General features: G+C 46.3%; 1 protein-coding gene across 3 annotated transcripts in view; it reads left to right on the top strand.

The window, feature by feature from the left end:
• The first annotated feature begins 15,033 nt into the window (after positions 1-15,033).
• The window catches only part of ANKS6 (ankyrin repeat and sterile alpha motif domain containing 6), a 61,531-nt gene continuing 55,517 nt past the window's right edge, over positions 15,034-21,047 (top strand). For all 3 annotated transcript variants that reach the window (XM_007197051.2, XM_007197050.2, XM_057549010.1), the window contains exon 1: positions 15,034-15,413. In XM_007197051.2, the coding sequence (XP_007197113.2) occupies positions 15,061-15,413 (353 nt within the window). In that variant the 5' untranslated portion in view covers positions 15,034-15,060. The remainder of the gene's footprint in view (positions 15,414-21,047) is intronic.

Raw genomic sequence — 21,047 nt, 5'->3', positions numbered from 1 at the left:
CGCGACCCGGATCCCGGAACCGGCGCGCCGCCCCGCCCCCGGCCCGCCCCACCTGCGCCCCGCCCCCTGCCCGCCCCGCCTGCCCGCCCAAGGGGCGAAATGTTACAGGGTCCCCACGAGGGCTCGCTGAGACGTGCACCTTCTTGGTGGGCTGTGTGCTTTATTAAAAAGGTAACAGCCGTAAAACCCTCAGCTCAGCGCCTGTCAAGTCGTAAGCGCTCCGTAAACGTTGGCCGAACGCGCTGTGCAGGGTGCTATGAATTTCACTGCCATTATCTCATCTGACCCCTACACAGTCCAATAAGAGAGGTACATTTTACAGATGAGGAGACTGGGGCACAGTGAGGCTAATTTACACCGGGCTATCTCATGGAGGCCTGCAGGCATACCGACCTAAGACATACTGCTCAGATCCCTTGAATAACAAACCCTCCTCTGGCTCCCTATTAGTCGGTAATCTGTTTCTTATTCCTCACTTTACAGACGCCTCCAAGAAACTTATCAAAGAAATGAACTATCCTCTCAGAAAAACACACGCAAACACACCCATGATTGCACACACCCCAGGCCAACCCCTCATGTTAAGTAGCCCGGGTCTTGGCTAGAGGTTTCCTTTGGGAGGATTGGGAGAATGAGGAAGCCACAGGGGTGCCGGAAATATTTAATAAGGTCCAGACTAGAGTGAGGCATGAGGCTCTCTCCAAGGCAGAAAATTGAAGTGTGGGCCAAATAAGCCTCAGTAATCAAAATAAACAATATTTTTCAAAATGAAAATGAATGCAAAAAATCCATGACAACAAAATACCAAAATTTTAAAGGCAGAATCTGACCCTGTGCTTGCACAGCTCACTTCACTCACCTCACCCTAATCCCAGACCTGATTCTATATCTTGATTTTAGTGAGGATTACATGGCTAAATACATATGTAAAAATTCATCAAGTTCTTTAAAACCCATGCACTTGACTTATGAAAGTTATATCTCAATTTTTAAAAAGCAAAAAATAAAGAAATAAAAGAACAAAGAATAAAAAAAGGAGAACCCCTAGCCTCCAGAACAAGTGCTGAAGTCCTCAGCTTGACAGGAGAGACCCCCAGAATGTGACTCCAAATTCTGTAATGCCTATCCCCAGCCACTGGGGGATAGGGGAGGCACGGTTTCACTCCAGGCCTTTGCATAGGCTGTTCTCTCTGCTGGAAATGCCCTTCCCCACCTAGCCAACTCCTACCCATCCTTCAAGGCCCTGCCAAAAGCCACCTCCTCCATGAAGCCTTCAGCAATTCCATCGTTTTTTAGGTAAACGTATTTAAAGATCACATCATCCTTTTGTGTATTAGTCAGGGTTCCACAAGAGAAATAAAAGCAGGAAGAGATATATTAAGAGATTTACTGCAAGAAATTGGCTTATACAATCGCAGAGACTGGTTAAGCAAGTCCAAAATCTATAGAGCAGGTCATCAGGAAGGACAGGCTGAAACCCTCTGACACAAGCAGAAGCTGCAATCCACAGGCAGAATTTCTTATTTTCTAGGGCAATCTCAGTTCTGCTCTTTAGGACTTAAACTGATTAAATCAGGCCCACCTAAACAATCTCCTTCCTTAAAGTCAGCTGATTGTAAATGTTAACCGTATCTACAAAATACCTTCATGGCAACATCTACATTAGTGTTTGATTGAATAACTGAGGATTAAAGCCTAGCCAAGCTGACATATCAAACTGACCATGTCTATTAGTTTCCGAGAACTGCCATAACAAAGTACCACAAACTAGGTGGCTAAAAACAACAGAAATTTATTCTCTCACAGTTCTGGAGGCAATAAGTGTTATTAGCAGAGCCACATTCTCCCTGGAGGCTCCAGGGGAGAATCTGTTCCATACCTTTCTCTTAGTTACTGGTGTCGCCAGCAATCCTTGACATTCCTTGACTTGCAGATGCATCACTCCAATCTCTGCCTCCATGGTCATATGACATTCTTCTAGTGCGTTTGTCTCTGTGTCCCTTCTACTCTTCTTCTAAGGGCGCTGGTCATTGGATTTGGGCCACTCTATTGATCTCATCTTAACTTGATTACATCAACAAAGACCCTATTCCCAAATAAGGTAACATTCATAGGTATCAAGGATTAGGACTTCAACAGATCTTTTGGGGGGACACAATTCAATCCATATCACCATCATACTTTGTTACAGCCCTTGCTACATTAGGTTGTGTTTAATTCATACCCTGGCCTTGTGAAAAAAAAAAAAAAAAAAAGACTGTAAAGGACTAAGAGTATGGGCTGTGGTCACTTTATGATCCCAGAAGTTGGTTCAGTGTCAGACACAGTAAGTGCTCAATTCATGGCTGGCTCTGTGTCTCACACTCACTTACGTAGGCACCTGTTTGAACTCAGTGGGGAAGTACCTGATGGAGGACACAGCCTGGTTAAGTGCAGAGAAAAGTTACTCCCAAAAGGTAACAAACATGAATTCTTTAGGTCTTCTTGCTGGAAGGGCCTCAGCAACTCAGTCTGGATGTTTTCAAAATCCGCTCCTAGAAATCCCAAGGGAAAACCATCCAGGAAAGTAAAAAGGAGGCTGACTGGACAGGGCTCCAGTTATTCTCTCTGAAACCAGAGCATTGACACATTTATTTGCTTAATCCTTTGAGCTTCCTTATTAGATTGTCGCAGCCTCGTGTCTGATTACCAGAGGACTTGGTAACCAGGCCAAAGGAAGTATGTTGTCCAGGTCCACAGCTGATCAGTAGCAGAACCGGAAATAGAACAGAACAAAAAGCTATGGTACAAACTGCTAGATGTCTGCCAATATCCAATCTTCTCTTTTTTCTTCTCTAGAATCCTTTTTTTAAAAATGTGTTTGTGGGCTTCCCTGGTGGCGCAGTGGTTGAGAATCTGCCTGCCAATGCAGGGGACACGGGTTCGAGCCCTGGTCTGGGAGGATCCCGCATGCCGCGGAGCAGCTGGGCCCGTGAGTCACAATTACTGAGCCTGCGCGTCTGGAGCCTGTACTCCGCAGCGGGAGAGGCCGCAATGGTGAGAGGCCCACGCACCGCGATGAAGAGTGGCCCCCACTTGCCACAACTAGAGAAAGCCCTCGCACAGAAACGAAGACCCAACACAGCCATAAATAAGTAAAAAAAAAAAAAAATTGAAAAAAAAATGTGTTAGTTTCTCTGGACCCACTGTCTTCCAAAATAAAGACTATATTTCCCAGCCCTCCTTGCAACTAGGCATGGCCAAGTGACTAAGTGTGCCACCAATGGGCTATAAGTGGTGGTGTCAAATGGGGCTTCTGAGTAATGTCCTTAAAGGACACTTTCTTACCTTTCCTTCTTGCTGGCTGGATTGTGGCTATGAAGACTGGAGCTCAAGCAACCATCTTGGGTCATGCACTGAGAATGGTGAAACACCATGGCAGAAGGAGTCCAGTTCCCTAACATTGTGGACACTGAACCAGTCCTGCTGGCCTCCTTCCAGGCTTTGTTTATGTGAGAGAGAAATAAACTTCTATCTCATTGAAGCCACTGTTTCTATGGGTTTTCTGTCTTAGGCAGCCAAGTCTAATCCTCACTGATACAGATGATTAATTGCAAGAGAATTCTCCCCAAATCTGACTCTGATGGTACGGTGATTTTAAAACCAGGCTGCAAATTCTTTGATACTCCCTTCCCTTGAAACAAGGTAGACTTCTAACTGCTTCAACCAACAGAATATGGTAGAAGTGAAGTCCTGTGACTTCTAAGGCTAGGTATAAAAGGCCATGAAACTTCCACCTTGTTCACGGGACCACTGTTCTCAGAGCCTTGAGCTGCCAGGAAAGAAATCTGATGATCCTGATGCCATCATGCCAGAGAAGCCACAGGCAGACATACAGTCAACAGGGTCAGCTGAGCCCAACCTTCAGCCACCCTAGACAGCCCAGGCATCAGACAGGTGAGTGAAGAAGCCACCTTGGAAGTGGTTCCTCCCCAGTCATTCAAGTCATCTCAGCTATGGCCCCAGACATCACAGAACAGAGAGGTGCTGTCTTCAAATCCCTGACCCACAGAACCCATGAACATAATAAGATGATTGTTGTTTTACACCATGACGTTTTGGGATGGTTTGTAACACAGCAGGAGATAACTGGAACAAATGAATGATTTTAATCAACATATTTCAAGAGGAAATATTATTGAGCGTCTAAACATGTGCCAGGTACTGTGCTACGGACTAGGCAAAGTACAATGAGCAAGTGTCGATGATAAACAAAGCCGGACACTAGTTAAATGGGAAAGACAGATTTGAATCAGTAACATACCATTTCAATAGGGAAGGAGGTCCAGTATGAACTGATTCAACTTTGATTGGCACAGGGGTAACTGGGAGTTTTAAGTAGAGTTGAGGAAATGAAAAATTACAAAGGATTGGTCAGCATAAATGCTGATTAGCCCAGACACGTCTGTCGGCTTGCAATCATCGAAGTCAGGATTCTATCCTCCCACCGAGACTGGCAGACGGAGGCCCTATCCTTCCTGACGATCGCATTTTAAAGGAATGACTGGGACTTCCCTGGTGGTGCAGTGGTTAAGAATCCACCTACCAATGCAGGGGGGACATGGGTTCGAGCCCTGGTGCGGGAAGATCTCACATGCTGCAGAGCAGCTAAGCCCGTGTGCCACAACTAATGAGCCTGCGCTCTAGAGCCCGCGAGCCACAACTACTGAAGCCCGCGCGCCTAGAGCCCGTGCTCCACAACAAGAGAAGCCACCTCAATGAGAAGCCCGCGCACCGCAACGAAGAGTAGCCCCCGCTCGCCACAACTAAAGAAAGCCCGCACACAGCAACGAAAACCCAACGCAGCCAAAAATAAATAAATTTAAATAAATAAATAGAGGAGTGACTTTCAGGTCCTTGAGAAAGATACTCCTGAATTGTAGGAGATACATACACATCTCAAACGGACAGAGAAAGGATTCACAATTGTAAGCCCTTTTTAGTAAATGTTCTTAAAAAGGGTGGTCAGGGGCCTCTGGTTAGGTGTTGGACAGAGCAAACAGCAAATTCTCTGGGTAGTCTTCAGCTTTCTCAGGCAGGCACTTAAGGGGTGCTAGCGTCACAGTCTTGGAAACTATGTTAGTGTTTAAGTCTTTTAATGTGAGGGGAGGTGGGTGGATGAAATCATTTGTGTTGAGAGTCTGTAGTTTTTACAGGCCAAGGTTGAGCCCTAGTCAAGATGAAAGCTCAGAGGAACCTGTCTAGAGTTTGGTCAAGGAGAGAATCTTTGTCACAAGACAGATACTTTTGGCATCATGGTGCTGAGAGTGTAATGGAATGGACAGATAATAAAAAGATAACTTATTAGAGTTGTGATAAGTATTTTGAAGAAGAATTGCAGGGTGCTAAAAGGACTTATACTAGTAGAACCTGGTTTAGTTTAGGCGTTTAGGAAGGTTTCTCTGAAGAAGTTATGTTTACACGGATACCTGGATGTTAAAGTGAGATCAGTGATTTGAAATCATATTTTAGGTTAATCTGGAACTCCCTCTGCTGCTGCCCAGCTCAGGGAAATGAATAGTTTTGTATCTCCTGTAGAAAGATAATGTGTAAATTGGGAAGCTGGTCCAAAGCTTTTTATCAAATATTCTCTATTTTCAAAGGGACCACAGCCCAAAAGTTCAGAAGCATAAGTCTGGTCTGATTCTCTCGTTTTACAGCTGGGGAGCCTGAGACACAGAGTGGGGAGGCGGTCTCGAATACGTTGGTGGCTCAGGCAGAGTAGGATCTAACTTGCCATCTGCTTCAATTCACAGCCTCTGGTTACTGGCCTCCCTGGAGGATATGGCCCTTCCATGAGCAGCTCCCCCAGGGCTCCAGGAGGGGGATGGGGTTTGGGGTAAACCATGCAAAGCAGCTCCTACCCAGAACTGCTGCTGCTATCAGACTAGTGGGAGGTGACTTCATGCACAAAAGAGAGTCCACTGGTTGGTGCTGGAAGGCAGGTGTGATAGGAAAGGCTTGGAGCTGTGTCTTTTGGCCTCTGTCCAAACACCCAACAACACATTTAAGATCTGTCAGATTAGAAAACAGACAAGGATTACAACTTGGATCGGCTTACCAAATTGGAATGCTTCCCAACAGAGGCTCAGTTGCAGAGAAAAGAGTGATGGAATTAGGCCTTACAAGACCTGGGTTCAAGTCCCAGGTAATGGATACAAGCTGTCACTTATTGAGCACCTATATGTGCTGTAAACTGCTATCATCTCACTTTACCCCCTGACAATCTTGCAAGGTTTCTTCTCTGAGGAAACTTGGGCTCAGAGAAGCGAGGTGGTTTATCCACAACATACAACACAACATACAACATACACACAACATACAGGGTCACACAACATACAAGGGGCAGAACAAGGATCTGAGCCCAGGTCTCCTGACCCCTAGTTCAGGATTTCCCACCACACACCTCAATGGCAGGCTGCTGTGAGACCAAAGACCAAAGACAGCTTAGCCTCGTGGGTAAGAACACAGCCTTGCAGCCCACTTGCCTGAGCTCAAACCCCAGCCCCATCACAGATTGCTGTGCAGCCTTAGGCAAGTCACTTAACCTCTTTCAACGCAGTGTGCTCATGTATAAAATGGTGGTGATAATAACAGTACCTGAGTAGGGTTTTGGGACGGATTGAGTGATGTAGTCCACACAGACAGCCTCCCTGGACACAAAGCAGGGTGGAAAGAGCTTCTGCAAGGGCAAATGGAAGATGCCTAGTGCTTTGCTACTCAAAGTGTGGTTCTTAGACCAGCAGCATTGGTACCACCTGGGAGCTATTGGAACTACAACAGTTTGTTAACAGAGGTAAAGTAACGAGTTATTCTGCTTACCCAGAGTAAGTACTATGTAAATGTTATTAATGATGATAAGTTGGCATCCATAGAGGGCAAATCCAGCTGGGACCTTAATTCTTTTCATACCTCTTCCCAAATTGACTAACTTGTCCTCTCCTTGGGTTTCTTGTTAGTTTGAGGAGATAATTTGTTCTTTGACCACACCATCTCATCTGCTGCTCAACCAACAAATAGATTTCTGCAGAAGGCACTTTTGATTTGTCACATTAGCTCCCTTCACAGGGGATCATTACATCCCTTTTAGAGCTTCATAAGTTATACGGTAGTGGTACTTCAAACATTAGTGGGTAAAAGATGGCTGATTCAATTAATGATTGGGGCAACTTGATAAACATTTGGAAAAATAAAGTTAAATGCCAACCTCACACCTTACACCAAAATAAATTCCAAATGATCTAGAAATGTCAAAGTAAAAAAAGAAAAACAAGGACTTCCCTGGTGGCGCAGTGGTTAAGAGTCCGTCTGCCAACGCAGGAGACACAGGTTCGAGTCCTGGTCCGGGAAGATTCCACATGCCGTGGAGCAACTAAGCCCGTGCACCACAACTACTGAGCCTGTGCTCTAGACCCCCGTGAGCCACAGCTACTGAGTCCATGTGCCACAACTACTGAAGCCCGTGCACTGTAGGGCCTGCAACAAGAGAAGCCACCACAATGAGAAGCCTGCACACCGCAACGAAGAGTAGCCCCCCCTCGCCGCAACTAGAGAAAGCCCGTGCGCAGCAACAAAGGCCCAATGCAGCCAAAAATAGATAAATAAATACATTTATTAAAAAAAAAAAAAGAAAAATAAGAAAATCCAATGATGAAAGTACTGGATGAAAAAACCCAGAGACCATTATGGAAAAGATTTATAAATTTGACTACATAAAAATTTTTAAATTCTGTAAAGCCCCAAATAATATAAACTCAAAAGACAGAAGACAAATCAGAAAGACATATTTGCAGATGACATTTACCCAGTATGTGAATCAACAGGGAAATAAAAAGAACAAACAGAAATAAAAATGACCAAAGGATTTGAAGACAGCTCCCACAAAAAAGAGATCTAAAATGGTCTATAAATGTATCGTAATATGCTCAACTTCTCTATTTAAAAAGCATGCAGGGCTTCCCTGGTGGCGCAGTGGTTGAGAATCTGCCTGCCAATGCAGGGGACACGGGTTTGAGCCCTGGTCTGGGAAGATCCCACATGCCACGGAGCAACTGGGCCCGTGAGCCACAACTACTGAGCCTGCGCGTCTGGAGCTTGTGCTCCGCAACAAGAGAGGCCACAATAGTGAGAGGCCTGTGCACCGCGATGAAGAGTGGCCCCCGCTTGCCACAACTAGAGAAAGCCCTCACACAGAAACGAAGACCCAACACAGCCATAAATAAATAAATAAATAAATTTAAAAATAATAAAAAATAAAAAAAAAAATAAAAAGCATGCAAACTAAACTTACTCCAAAATATTTTTTTCACCTATCAGATTGGCAAAGATTAAAAAGGTTATTAATTCCAGTGTTGTCAAGGATGTGAATAAACAGGCACTCTTATCCAGTCAGTAGGAATGCAAACTGGTACAACCTTTTGGAAAGCAATTAGGTAACATTTATTTGAAATGTTAATGTTCGTATCCTTTTGATTCTGCAACTTCACATCTAGGAATTTATCTAACAGAAATAGATTCATAAGTGCTCAAGAGATAAGCTTATAGGAAGCTTATCGCAGTATTGCAGGGGTCCCCAACCCCCTGGCCGTGGACCGGTACCGGTCCTCAGCCTGTTAGGAACCAGGCCTCACAGCAGGAGGTGAGCGGCAGGCGGCAAGCAAAGCAAACGAAGCTTCATCTGCCCATTGCTCCCCATCACTCGCATTACTGGCTGAACCATCCTCCTCACACCCCCCCACCCCAGTCTGTGGAAAAACTGTCTTCCACAAAACCAGTCCCTGGTGCCAAAAAGGTCGGGGCCCGCTGCAGTATTGTATATAAAAGCGAAAAGTTGGAAACAAGCCAGATATCCATTAACAGTAGATTATAAAATGAAGTACTGCACATCCATACGCTAATATACCACAGTGTCATTAACAAGAATGACATTAATTCTAAGTGTTTAACATACAAATGTGTTTAAGATGCATTGTTAAGTCAAGAAAATCAAGTTGTAGAGCTGTATGGATAGTATGATCCTATATGGGTAAAATAGATTAATATATACAAAGGAAAAACTCTAAAGAAATATTCACCAAACCATTAACCATATTATATTTATTTCTGGTTAGTGAGATTCTTTGGCCCTTTCATTTTCGTTCCATTTTTTTTTTCAACGAATACTTATTGATTACCTACCACTTGGCAGGCAATGTACTAGATTCAAGGGATATGATGGTAAACACCCGGACCCATTGATCTCAAGAAGCTTACATTCTATATTTCTACAACATTGGAACTCTTTACAACACATATTATCATCTAATTAGGAAGATATTTTAAGGTAAATAAATACTCTTTAGAGATTATTTTACTTCCAAACCCTCCTTACCTCCTTTCTAATCCATTGCACCAGTCTCTGATCCCCCATCCCTCCTTTCCAACCTGTTTCCTTTCTTTTCCTACAACTACCCAACTCACACCCAGTTTTTCTGCCCAACTTGTGGTCTAGCTCTCCCATGAAGCTGTCAGTGACACCCTCAAACTCTGACACTTTCCTCTGAATGGATAACAAAAGCTCACAGACCACCCTGTTCCACAATCATGTGGGATTCCCTGGGGGCCAGGGGCTGTGTCCTTATCATCCAACACACATAATGTCTGGCACACAGGAGGCACTCAATTAATGCTGGTTGAACAGGGATTGTGTCAGTGATGGAGGTACACCACTCAGACGGCCCCTTGAAGAGAACCTGCTGCAGGGAGAACAGTTGACTGAGAGCCTCTAGCTGCTATGCCTTCGGGTCCTCCGTGATATTCTTGCTGAGGCTACAGTTCCTCTGGTTTCTCCCAGTCAGTGATCGAGCATGGGAGGGACACCAGAACCCAGCCATTTCTGTTTGATGCAGGAAGACTTAGCAGACTCCCTTTGCCTGGGGACTCCCCATCAGCCTGGTCGAGTCATTCCCAGAACTGAAGGGCAGACTGAAGCTCTTCCTATCCAAGCCTCCTCCCTTTCCACTCTCTTTTCCCAGTTGTCAGACCTGCATCTGGGTCTGAAGGCTCTCCTTCCCTTTTCTTCTTCCTTCCACCTTTATCCTATACAAGCATTTCTCCCTGGAAAAAACATTATGGCATTTGATTCTTAGAGGACCCAAACCAACCTAGGGATCAGTGAAAAGGTACTGGAAGAGAGTTCATAAATAAGACGACTGTAGATACACTTGCAGAAGAGATTTATGTATAAAGATGTGCTGGATCCATTCTTCCAAACCTTTGTGCACACAGATCACCTGGGAATGGTGTTGAAATGGATTCTGGTTCAATAGGTCTGGGGTGGACCCAAGATGCTGTATTCCTAAGAAGCTCCCAGGATGTACTGATGCTGCTGGTCCAGGGACCACAGTTTGAGCAGCAAGGTGCTGGAATCTTTATTTGCCCCGCTCGGTCTCTCCTCCCTGGGAGGCTGACTGTGAGGACCACATCAGTAGGCTCTGAACCTCAGGCTAACAGTTATGTTTGGCCAATGAGGAGCACTGGCAAGAGATCAGAGGGCAGGAGGAGGATGAGGTCAGAGGTTTTTATTCCTCGGGGGATTGCTTCCTACTGGGTTGCCGTAGGATGGCTGCATCCCTCTACCAAAGGCCAAACTCCTATCAGGTAGATCTCTCCAGTTTTCTCTCTTGCAGAATTCCAGTAACTGCTCTCTCCCTTTCCCCCTTCAGGCCTGGGGTGGTGATGGCTCCCTACTGTTACCAGCCTCTGAGTACTGCATCATCCCTTGTGACTCTTAGTAAATACTACCCACATGTCTGTAATTAGTTCTTTAGTAAACAGTCCTCATTTCCTCAGCCAAATGTGCCAGCTGTCTCCTGCTGGGACCCTGACTGTTACAAGTGCTGTTCAATGCAGAATTTTTTTTTATAATAGCAGAAAACTGGAAACAACCTAATTGTGCATCATTAAAAAATGATTAAATAAATTACAGTACATCTGCTTAATGGTGTTACATGCAACAATTAAAGATGCAGTAGGGACGTCCCTGTTGGTCCAGTGGTTAAGAATCCGCATTGCAATGCAGGGGACTCGGTTCAATCCCTCGTTGGGGAACTAAGATCCCACATGCCGCAGGGCAACTAAGCCCACGTGCCATAACTACTGAGCACTCGGGCCACAACTAGAGCCCGTGTGCTACAACTAGAGAGAAGCCCGTGCCTGGCAACAAGGAGCCTGCACGCCACAACTAAGATCCCTCTAACCACAACTAAGACCCGACACAGCCAAAAAGAAAATAAATAAATATTAAAAAAAAAAAAAAGGATGCAGTAGATCTATATTCACCTACATGGAAAGATGCCCAAGCCATTTATTTAACGAAAACAGGGCGGGGGAATATTCAGAATAGCATGCATAGTAGGAACCCATTTCTTTAAAAAGTAAAATAGTAAAACATGCATTTGTTAAGGCTTGGATTCCAAGTGACAACAACCCTGCTCAAAACAAACCTAACCAAAAAGAATGGGGGGGGGGGAATTCTGATTCCATCTTTTTCTATCACTTGTCTCTGCTCTTCTGTGTGGTGGCTTCACTCTCAGGCAGGTTGTCTTCAAGTGGGGGCAGAACGAGCCCCAGACTGGCTTATGACGTCCTGACAGCTGACAACCTTTAACAAAAAATCCTGCACTGAAGGAATTGGAATGAGCTTGGACATACACTAATCACTGAACCACGTGGACTGAGAGTGGGGGAAGGAGGCTCCCCAAAAGAAAGAGGGTGTCTCTTCCCCAAGTAGGAGAGGCAGGACAGGTGTAAGCAATAGAGATCCACTCTAGAGGGAATATTTGTAGTAGACATTTTTTATCCTTTTTGGCTGCCCAGCATGGGAACCCCCTTCCTATCCTGGAGAGTCTCCTACCTTCTGGGGCACCCACAGTGGAGCCTACTTCCCATTATACATACTGAAAATACTAGAAATGCAGTTTCCCAACTCCCTTTCTGCCAGGCAAAACACATGACCTGGCCAGGCCATTCAGATGCTCCCATCTCTGCCTTGGACTCTGAAGCTGGTGACACCAAAAAGGGCCTGTGCAGACTCCATCCTGGTATAGGGTGCAGCCTGGCATGATTTGGGACATTGTTCTTGGTTGTGGGACCTCCGGGGCTGGTTCTCTGGCCCCGTGGGATCTGTGAGCTATGAACAAAACCTCGTATTAAATCTCCTTTCTTCTTAAATTATCCAGAGGGTTAATTTCTGCTGCTTGCAATCAAGAACCTTGATTAATGCCTATAAGTAGGTGTGCATGTTTGAATATGTATGAAATATTTTTGGAAAGATAAAATAAATGTGAATATTGGTTACCTATGGGAAGTAGGACTGGGAAAGTGGGAAATGGAGGAGGGAAAGGGGCTTTTGCTTTATGCCCGTTTGTATTGTTGGAATTTTTTCATTTACCATGTATATTACTTTTACAGTGAAACAACTAGGTAGTAAAATATAAGAAAAGACACCTGAATAAATACAATAAGACACGGAAGCAATTGCTCAGGATTTTCAAGGAACCAAGTCTTCATTAGACATTCAAAAGAAAGTCATCCTCAACTCTGTTGTGGTGAACAGAGCCAAATGTGGAAATGAGTGACAGTGTTTGTTTAATTAATTAATTAATTAATTATTTTGGTTGCACAACTTGCGGGATCTTAGTTCTCTGACCAGGGGTTGAACCTGTGCCCCCTGCAGTGGAAGCTCGTGGAGTCCTAACCACTGGACCACCAGGGAATTCCCCACACCTTGTTTTATTGTGCTTTCCTTTATCATGCTTCACAGATGTGGCATCTTATAGACTGAAGGTTTGCGGCAACCCTGCATGGAGCATGTCTACCAGCACCATTTTTCCAACAGCATTTACCCACTTTGTGTCACTGTCACATTTTGGTAATTCTTGCAATATTTCAAACTTTTTCATTATTATTATATCTGTTATGGTGATCCATGATCAGTGATTTTTGATGTTACTATTGCAAAAAGATTACAACTTGCTGAGGGCTTAGATGATGGTTAGCATTTTTGGCAATAAAGTATTTTTAAATTAAGGTATTTACCTTGTTTGTTTTCTTAAAGACTATTGCACACTTACTAGACTACAGTATAGTATAAACATAACTTTTACATGCACTGGGAAACCAAAAAGTTGCATGACTCACTTTATTGCAGTGGTCTGGAACCGAACCTGCAATATCTGTGAGATATGCCTCTACCACCTCCCACATGGCCAAAATGATTAGCTCTATCCCTGAATCTCACCCACTCAAACACTTTCCATGACTCTCCATTACTCACTGGCACTGAAGCATTTTGCAGTCTGAGCCCTGTGTACTTCCGAGACTTTTCCTCATTTCACGCTTCGCCTAGAAGACCTTATCTTCCAGCCCTGCCGGCCCATATCCTAAGGGCATTACCATCTCTGATCTGCCAAAGCAATGACACATTCCTTCCTCATGCCCTCATCAAGTTTTGTTCTGTATTATAATTCTATATACTAGACTTAGTCATTTAACAGTCAAGTTAAATGACCTAGCACCTACCATATGTCTAGCTTTTTGCTAGGCTTTGGGACCATAGCTCATAGTCTGTGGAAACCAATTACCCCAGATCAGAATGTTAAAAGTCTGTTACCGCGATGAGAATGTAGTGTAAAGCAATTGGCTGGCAGGGCTGCTCTCGTTAGAATCTTTCTCTTTCCCTCTGCCTGGATTGCACTCTCTCCAAATGTTAGCATGACTTGACTGCTCAATTCCTTCAGGTCTCTTTGCAAATGTCACATTCTCAGTGATATCTTTTCTACCCAACCTATTATAAAATAACATCCCATCCTCTAACCCATTTACTTGGATTCTGTTATGTTCTATTTATTGTTTTAATAACACTCATCACCATCTGACGTACAAGTTACTTACTTGTTTGTGTATTTACAGCCTCTTTCCACTGTCAGGTCCAGGACAGCAGGGATTTTATTTCGTTCCCTGCAGCTTCTCCACAGCCTAAAACAGTGCCTGGCACACAGTAGGCACTCCGTAAATACTTGTTGAGAGTAGAAAGAGAATTGGACTAGATGTCAGAAGACCTGGGTCCTAGTCACAGCTCTCTGTGGGCTTTAGCAAAACACATCCTCTTTAAGCCTCAGGTGCCTCCTCTGTAAATTGGGGGTGATCATCTCGGCCCTTCCCCGCGGCTGACAGCACTGCTGTTAAGGATCAAACAGTGCGTCTCAAACTTTAACGTGCCTCAGAATCACCTGGAGGGCTTGCTAAGATACCGGTGGCTGGCCTCCATACTCGGTTTCCTATTCAGTAGGTCTGGGTGGGATGAGAAAATGTGCATTTGTAAAATGTCCCAGATGGTGCTGCTTCAAGAACCACTGACGAAGAGAGATGAAGGTACAGGAGGTGCTTGTAGGCCTAACGCCCGTCCCAGACAAGTATGGTACTGATGGCCCGGCAGGACATTCTGCGAGGACAGAGTGGACGCATCTGTTCCTTAATTCAGTCAACGACCATTTAGGAGGCGCCAGGTTAGTGCCGGGTGCTGGGGGTCAGCGGCGCGTGCCACAGGCCAGGCCCGTGAGCCCGTGGACTCAGACCCTGGCCCAGTGGTTGGAAGCTCGCAGTGTAAGGAGGGTAGGGGCGGCCGCTCGGACCTCCGCACGCGGCGGGAAGTATCCGGAGCAGCGGGGAGGGCCGCAAGCAGGCGCCGAAAACGCAAAGGCAAACTCGAAGCTCGGCGGCGGACGCAGCTCGAAACTTCCCGGAACCCGCTGTCCAGCCCCCGCCTCCGCCCCCGCCCCCGACGCCGGCGATTGAGGCGTGCCCTCGTCCTGGGCGCGCGCCCGGCACACAGTAGGCGCGCGGCCCGGCCCTCCGCACGCGGCCGGCACACAGTAGGCGCGCGGGCGGGCGGAAGGGGGCGCCGGCGCGCGGTATCCGGGGGCGGAGCCGGCGGAGCCGGCTGGGCCAGCGGCGCAGACGGGACGCGGGACGCTGGCCGCGATGGGGGAGGGCGGGCTGCCCCCGGCTTTCCAGCTGCTGCTGCGCGCCTGCAATCAGGGCGACACGGAGACGGCGCGGCGGCTGCTGGAGCCGGGGGCTGCGGAACCGGCGGAGCGCGGCGCGGAGCCCGAGGCGGGCGCGGAGCCGGCGGGGCCCGAGGCGTCCGGGCCCGGGGCGGGGGCGGCGGCCGGAGCGCCGGTGCCCGTAGATTGCTCGGACGAGGCGGGCAACACGGCGCTGCAGTTCGCCGCGGCCTGGGGCCATGAGCAGCTGGTGCGCTTCCTGCTGCGACGCGGCGCCTCGGTCAACAGCCGCAACCACTACGGCTGGAGCGCCCTCATGCAGGCGGCCAGGTGAGGGGTCCGGGGCGCCGGGGGGTCTGGGGTGGTGTCCAGCGGCCCTCGGGGCGCGGGCGGGCTCAGGCGGCCGGACCTGCCCGGCGGTCCCCCGCAGATGCCCCGGGAGATAAAGAGTGAAGGACTGGTTCGAGAGAATTGGAATGGTAAACTTTGAGTAGCTTGGGATACGACGAGAAGTGGACGCTCTTTTTAATAAAGTAAAATCCGAATCTTAGAAACATTGGCCTTTCAAAACACAATCTGGAGACAGCAAATAGAATCTTAGAGACTTAGATAGTGATGTCCATTTATTACTTCTTGCAACAAGGGTTTTCTAAGAACCTACCTACCAACCCTAGCTTGGCGTTCGGGATGCTGTGGTACCCAGATAAAGTCCCCACTGGAGCAGCTCATATGCCATTGGGTAGGCCAGGTAAAGGAACAGCTTTCACGGGGAAAATTGGGGGAGCTTTTGGAGAGCAGACTCAGTTTCAGGAAGCGGGGGAAGGTTTCTGGTAAAGATGATGTATGTATTCAAGTCGAGACCTAAGGTTACCTAAGAATTGACCTGGACAGAAGAAGTGCAAGGTGGGAATGGGGTGATAGGAGGCCCGTGCAAAGGTTTGGAAGCCAAAGTGAAATAGACATTGGTAGGACTGCTAGAACGATGTTGTGGCTGGAAGGGGCTGGGAGTAGTGGGAGATGAGTCCTCTCTGGAGAGAAAGAGGCAGATGCACGGTGGCAAGGCTGCGAAAGGTGAGCTATCCTAAGGACACTGGGAAGTAATGGAAGGTTCTAGGCAGAGCAACTGACAGAATGAGATTTATGTTTGGAAAGATCACTTTCACTGCAGTGTGAGGATGGATTGGAGGGGTGAGCTAGAATCAGAAAGGCTGGTTAGGAGGGGATTGCAGCATTCCAGGAAGAGGTGATGGTGTCCTGGACCAGAGCAGAAATGGCGGCGCAAGAGCAAAGAAATGAGTTTGAGATGTACTCAGGAAGTAGGATGAACCGGACTTGAAACTCTGGTATACAGTGAAGTCTCTAACTCCTGTCAGCCAACTACTTAGGTCCCACCCAGTTTCTTGGAGAAATTCCCCAAGGAGGGAACAGAGGTCATTTGTAATTTTGATGGATATTGCCAAATTGCTCTCCATACAGGTTTATTAGTTTCCTATGGCTGCTGTAACAACTTACTACAAAGCCAGCAGCAATCACATCACTCCAACCCTTGCTTCGTCATCACATCTTCTGCCTCCTTTGCCTCCCTCTTCCACATTTAAAAGACCCTTGTGATTCCACTGAGCCCACCTGGATCATCTCCCCTATCTCAAGGTCAGCTGATTAGCAACCTTAATTCTATCTGCAACCTTAATTTCCCCTTTGCCATGAAACCTAACATATTTACAGGTTCTGGGGATTAGGATGTGGACATCTTTAGGGAGCCCATTATTCTGTTGACCACAGTAGTATTAACCAGTTTACCCTCCTGGCAGCTGTGTATGTGAGTGCCTTTTTTTTCCTGCAGCTTCTCCAACAGAGTATATTATCAAACTTTTGGATTTTTGTGTCTGATGAGTGAAAAATATCTCAGTGTGGCTGTGACTTGCATTTGTTAAATTGAGTGAAACGAAACATCTTTCCATATATATGAGCCATTTGTTTTTCTAAAAGGCATTGAAATCACAACATTCTTACCCATAATCTTCTCATTGTGACCTGATTATATTTTATTTCTGAGTTCATTTTCCAAGTGTTACATGGTTGTTCTAGTTTAATTTGTATTTCTGGAAAATTTTTATTCTGCATTATTTTCGTCGTTAAATTTATCGTTTTCAACTGCTGTGTGATATTCCATCCGTGGGCACTACTGTGGTTTGCTTAATCATTCCTTAGCCCTTGGGTATTTATTTCAGTCTGTAAACACACCTAGGTAACGCAGCCCAGTTGTAACACTCGGGCTGCCCATTCACATGGGTAATGCAGTGTTTTATGCACCTATCAGTGTGTTGGGGCTCTTTGTCTTAAGACACTTGATTTCTTGCCTGGAGCAGTCTGGGGTGCCCATAAAACCTTTTGGGCTATGGACCTTACTTCTGAGGTTCCCTGTCTCTCTTAGTGGCCCCATCCACTCTTCCAGGCTTTAAAACTCCAGGTAGGTCCTCAGCCAAGTACCCGTCTGGGCCTTAGCATCTCTCCTTCCCCTCTGCGTTAGTCCAGGCCACACATTTATAAGTGGCCTTCCACTGCTCTCTCTTCTTCCAGGTGTGCCTTCTGTAATCCATCCTCTGCAGAGCTTCCAGATCTTTCTGAAATGAATGTTTGGTTGTGCCTCTCCTGTGATAGCTCCCCTAGTCAGAGCCCTTAGCATGGCATTTGAGGCTCTCACATTCGGACCTCTTCCCAAATCCTCTTCTCCTTTCCCCCTGGCTTCCTAAATTCAGGCCAAGATGATATCATCCAGGCCTTCTCTTGTGTCTCCCTGCATGTTCTTTGTTTTTGTTTTTTTAAGTTAACGTTTGTTGAGCATTTACTGTATGCCAAGAATATCATCTTCACTTCATGAATGAGAATTTGACATTACAAAATCTGCTCATGAGCATTCAGCTAGTCAGCAGATTTGGGGAGTCCAGCCGCAGAGCCCTCACCATAACCATGTACTGGAAACCTCTTCTTCCCCTTCTCCCCTCAGTGAGTGAAGCCCCCCGCTTCCTCCCAGCTTAGTTTCTTCTGGGAAGCCTGCCATGATATACCCCCTGTTCTCTGGTCTCTCAGCCCTGGGCAGGCCTCTGCAGTAGTGCCCACCACTCCCACGTTATAGCTGGTCACCTTTGTCAGTGACACCCAAACCTGGCCACACATCAGAATCATTGGGATGCTTTTCCAAATCAGATTCCTGAGTTCCCTTTCTGGGATTGTGATTCAGAAGACCCAGGGGAGGGACAGGGACTCTGTGTGACAAGAGGCTCCCCAGCGATGATTCTCCCACATGGTAGGTTTGGGAGCCACTGACGCGCACCTAATCTCTGAACTCCCACCTGGAACCGAGGAGCCCTTAGTGAGCCCCAGGGGCCTTGCTGAGTGAGATTTATGTCTGCAGCACCTGGTTTGCTGCAGGGTGTCTCAAAGACCCTGATCACCAATTTTTTGCTGTTAACCAAGTCCTGCAGGATGGTCAAAGTCATCTGATTAATTTCATCTAATGAAATTTGTTAACCTTGATGGGACAGGAGACTCAGAAGAATTCAGCTGAACTCTGCTAACTAATAATTTAACATTTTTAGAGGATTTTCCTTCTTCTCTACAAGTTGGTATTGTAAAAAGAGCTGGAATTTGTGGTCCAAGTGTCCTGACTTTGTCACTTGCAAATTGAAAGGCTCTCGACTAATTACGTTCCTCTTTATTCCTCCATTTATCTTACAGGTGCTATTTTGGAAGCGTTAGCTATGACATACTCTCTAATTTACTATGGTAGAATGTGATAGTCCTATGAGATGATGAGAATTGACTCAACCTGTAGCTGAGCCTAGACAGGGCCTGGGTACTTTAAAATTTATTGTACTCCAGTTTGTGATACTGACCATCTGGACTGTCTGTGCTGGGTTGTGCTCAAGCATTAGCTTGCCTAACCTGCATCAAGAGCTCAGTGTTGAGGAATAATATGTAGGGAGACTTACTAAAGGATACACAGTTTGTCTGACCCTTGGGTCAGGACGGCCAAGTGCATGGCTGTGTGCTGACACGTTCCAGTCTTGCGCTCTTTCTCCTTGAAAGTAGATAGGCCTCAGAGATGGTGCTCCCGGCAGCCACCACTTTCAATGAAGTGGGATACTATTTATCTTCCCAGCTCCCTGTGTTCCAAAGCTCGTCATTGGATCAGGACCATCAGAGGCCCTGTGCCTGGACTGCAGTTTGGTCTCTTGTGAGTGTTTTAGCATCAGAGATGGTTTCGTTCATGTTTTTTTTTCCTATTCTTAAAATGATAACCTTTGTTGAGCACTTAGTTTGTGTCAAGCACTGTGCTAAGTACTTCAAATGAATTAACTCATTCAGGCCACACAGAATCTGAGAAAGCAGGTACTGTTGCCGTCCCCATTTTACAGATAAAGAATTGAGGCTCAGAGAAGTTAGTTTACTTGCCCAAGGCCACACAGCTAGTAAGAGACAGAGTCAGATTCACACCTAGGCAGGTGCTCCAGAGCCTATGCTCCCAGCCTGTGCTCTCAGCCATGAATCCTGTAACTCACCGTTTTCCTCTCGGTGTTGGCCACAAGGAAGCCACTTGCCAAATTTGCTAAACACTAAAGGGACAGCTTATATGGTATTTACTTTGGCTCTAATTTCACCCTTGGCTTCCTTACTTTCCTTCTCCTGCCCTTCACTTCTCCGCCTGCTAGCATGGCAGAGCTGGCCTCTCAGCCCAGGGCTTTGAGAGTGGGAGTGTGTGCCAGGTCTTTCGATACAGGTGTTAATTGCTGAAATTAATTGGTAATCGTAGCAGCTGCTCAGAAAGCCCTGAGCTTCCCTATCTTCAGTAATTACCTATTAGAAGCTTAGCATCCACAAAATTATCTCAGCCTTCATTGAATCCTTTTATATTTTCAGCCTAATTGAATGACCTCTTGGGCTACTCATGAGTTCAGAAAGCATTCCAAGTGTCAGCATTTCTGCTCAAATTCAGCGCTTTTCCTCCTCTGTGAGTTTGTTATACCAGAAGAAGTGGGGTTTGGGATTTTAGGGTCTAGGCTCAAGTTTTGACTCCATCACTTCCAAACTGAGAGATTCTGGATTATTGCTTTCCATTGTAATCTTCAGTTTCCTCATCTGTGAAATAGGCATTATCAGTTTATCTCAGGGCTTACTAAGATCCAATAGATAAAAACAGGATTTTTATCTGTTATCTGTTGTCAGGGATTATGCTAGATTTTATCTCATGCTTGATGATGAAATAGAGAAATCTTTTTTTTATTTTTTAAATTTTTTTGGCTGCGTTGGGTCTTAGTTGTGGCATGTGGGGTCTTTGTTTGCGGCCTGTGGGCTTCTCTCTAGTTGTGGCGTGCTGAGTTTTCTCTCACTAGTTGTGACGTACGGGGTCCAGAGCGCATGGGCTCTGTAGTTTACGGCACATGGGCTCTCTCGTTGAGGCGCGAGAGCTCAGTAGTTGTGGGGCGCGAGCTTAGTTGCCCCGCGGCATGTGGGACCTTAGTTCCCTGACCAGGGATCGAACTTGCGTCCCCTGCCTTGGAAGGCGGATTCTTTACCACTGGACCACCAGGGAAGTCCCTAAATAGTGTAATATTTTAAAGTTATCTACTCCAACGGAGGATACACCAGTTCTTCAGCCATTTCTGTTGCCTGTCTGGGGACCAGCCTCTGCGTGGTTATGCCAACTGTTCATTCACTCACTCATTCATTTGACAAAATTTACTTAGCTCCGCTGTGGGTCTTGTCCTTGGAGAGTGCACAGTCTAACAGGAAAACACAATTATAGAAGGAGGGCCCAGGTACATCAGTAGGGGTGAGGACAGGGGATTGTGGGTGTTCAAGTGAGGGACACCTGAACTGATGTGGGGAGATGATCTGGAAGCTGCTCAGAGGAGGTGAGATCTGAGCTGAATCCTGCAGCAGGATAACGGATGTGCTTAGACC

The sequence above is a fragment of the Balaenoptera acutorostrata genome, chromosome 6, assembly GCF_949987535.1.
Source record: "Balaenoptera acutorostrata chromosome 6, mBalAcu1.1, whole genome shotgun sequence".
Classification (NCBI taxonomy): domain Eukaryota; kingdom Metazoa; phylum Chordata; class Mammalia; order Artiodactyla; family Balaenopteridae; genus Balaenoptera; species Balaenoptera acutorostrata.
Note: the sequence above shows the minus strand (reverse complement) of the source record. Positions and strands in the feature narration are given on the sequence as shown.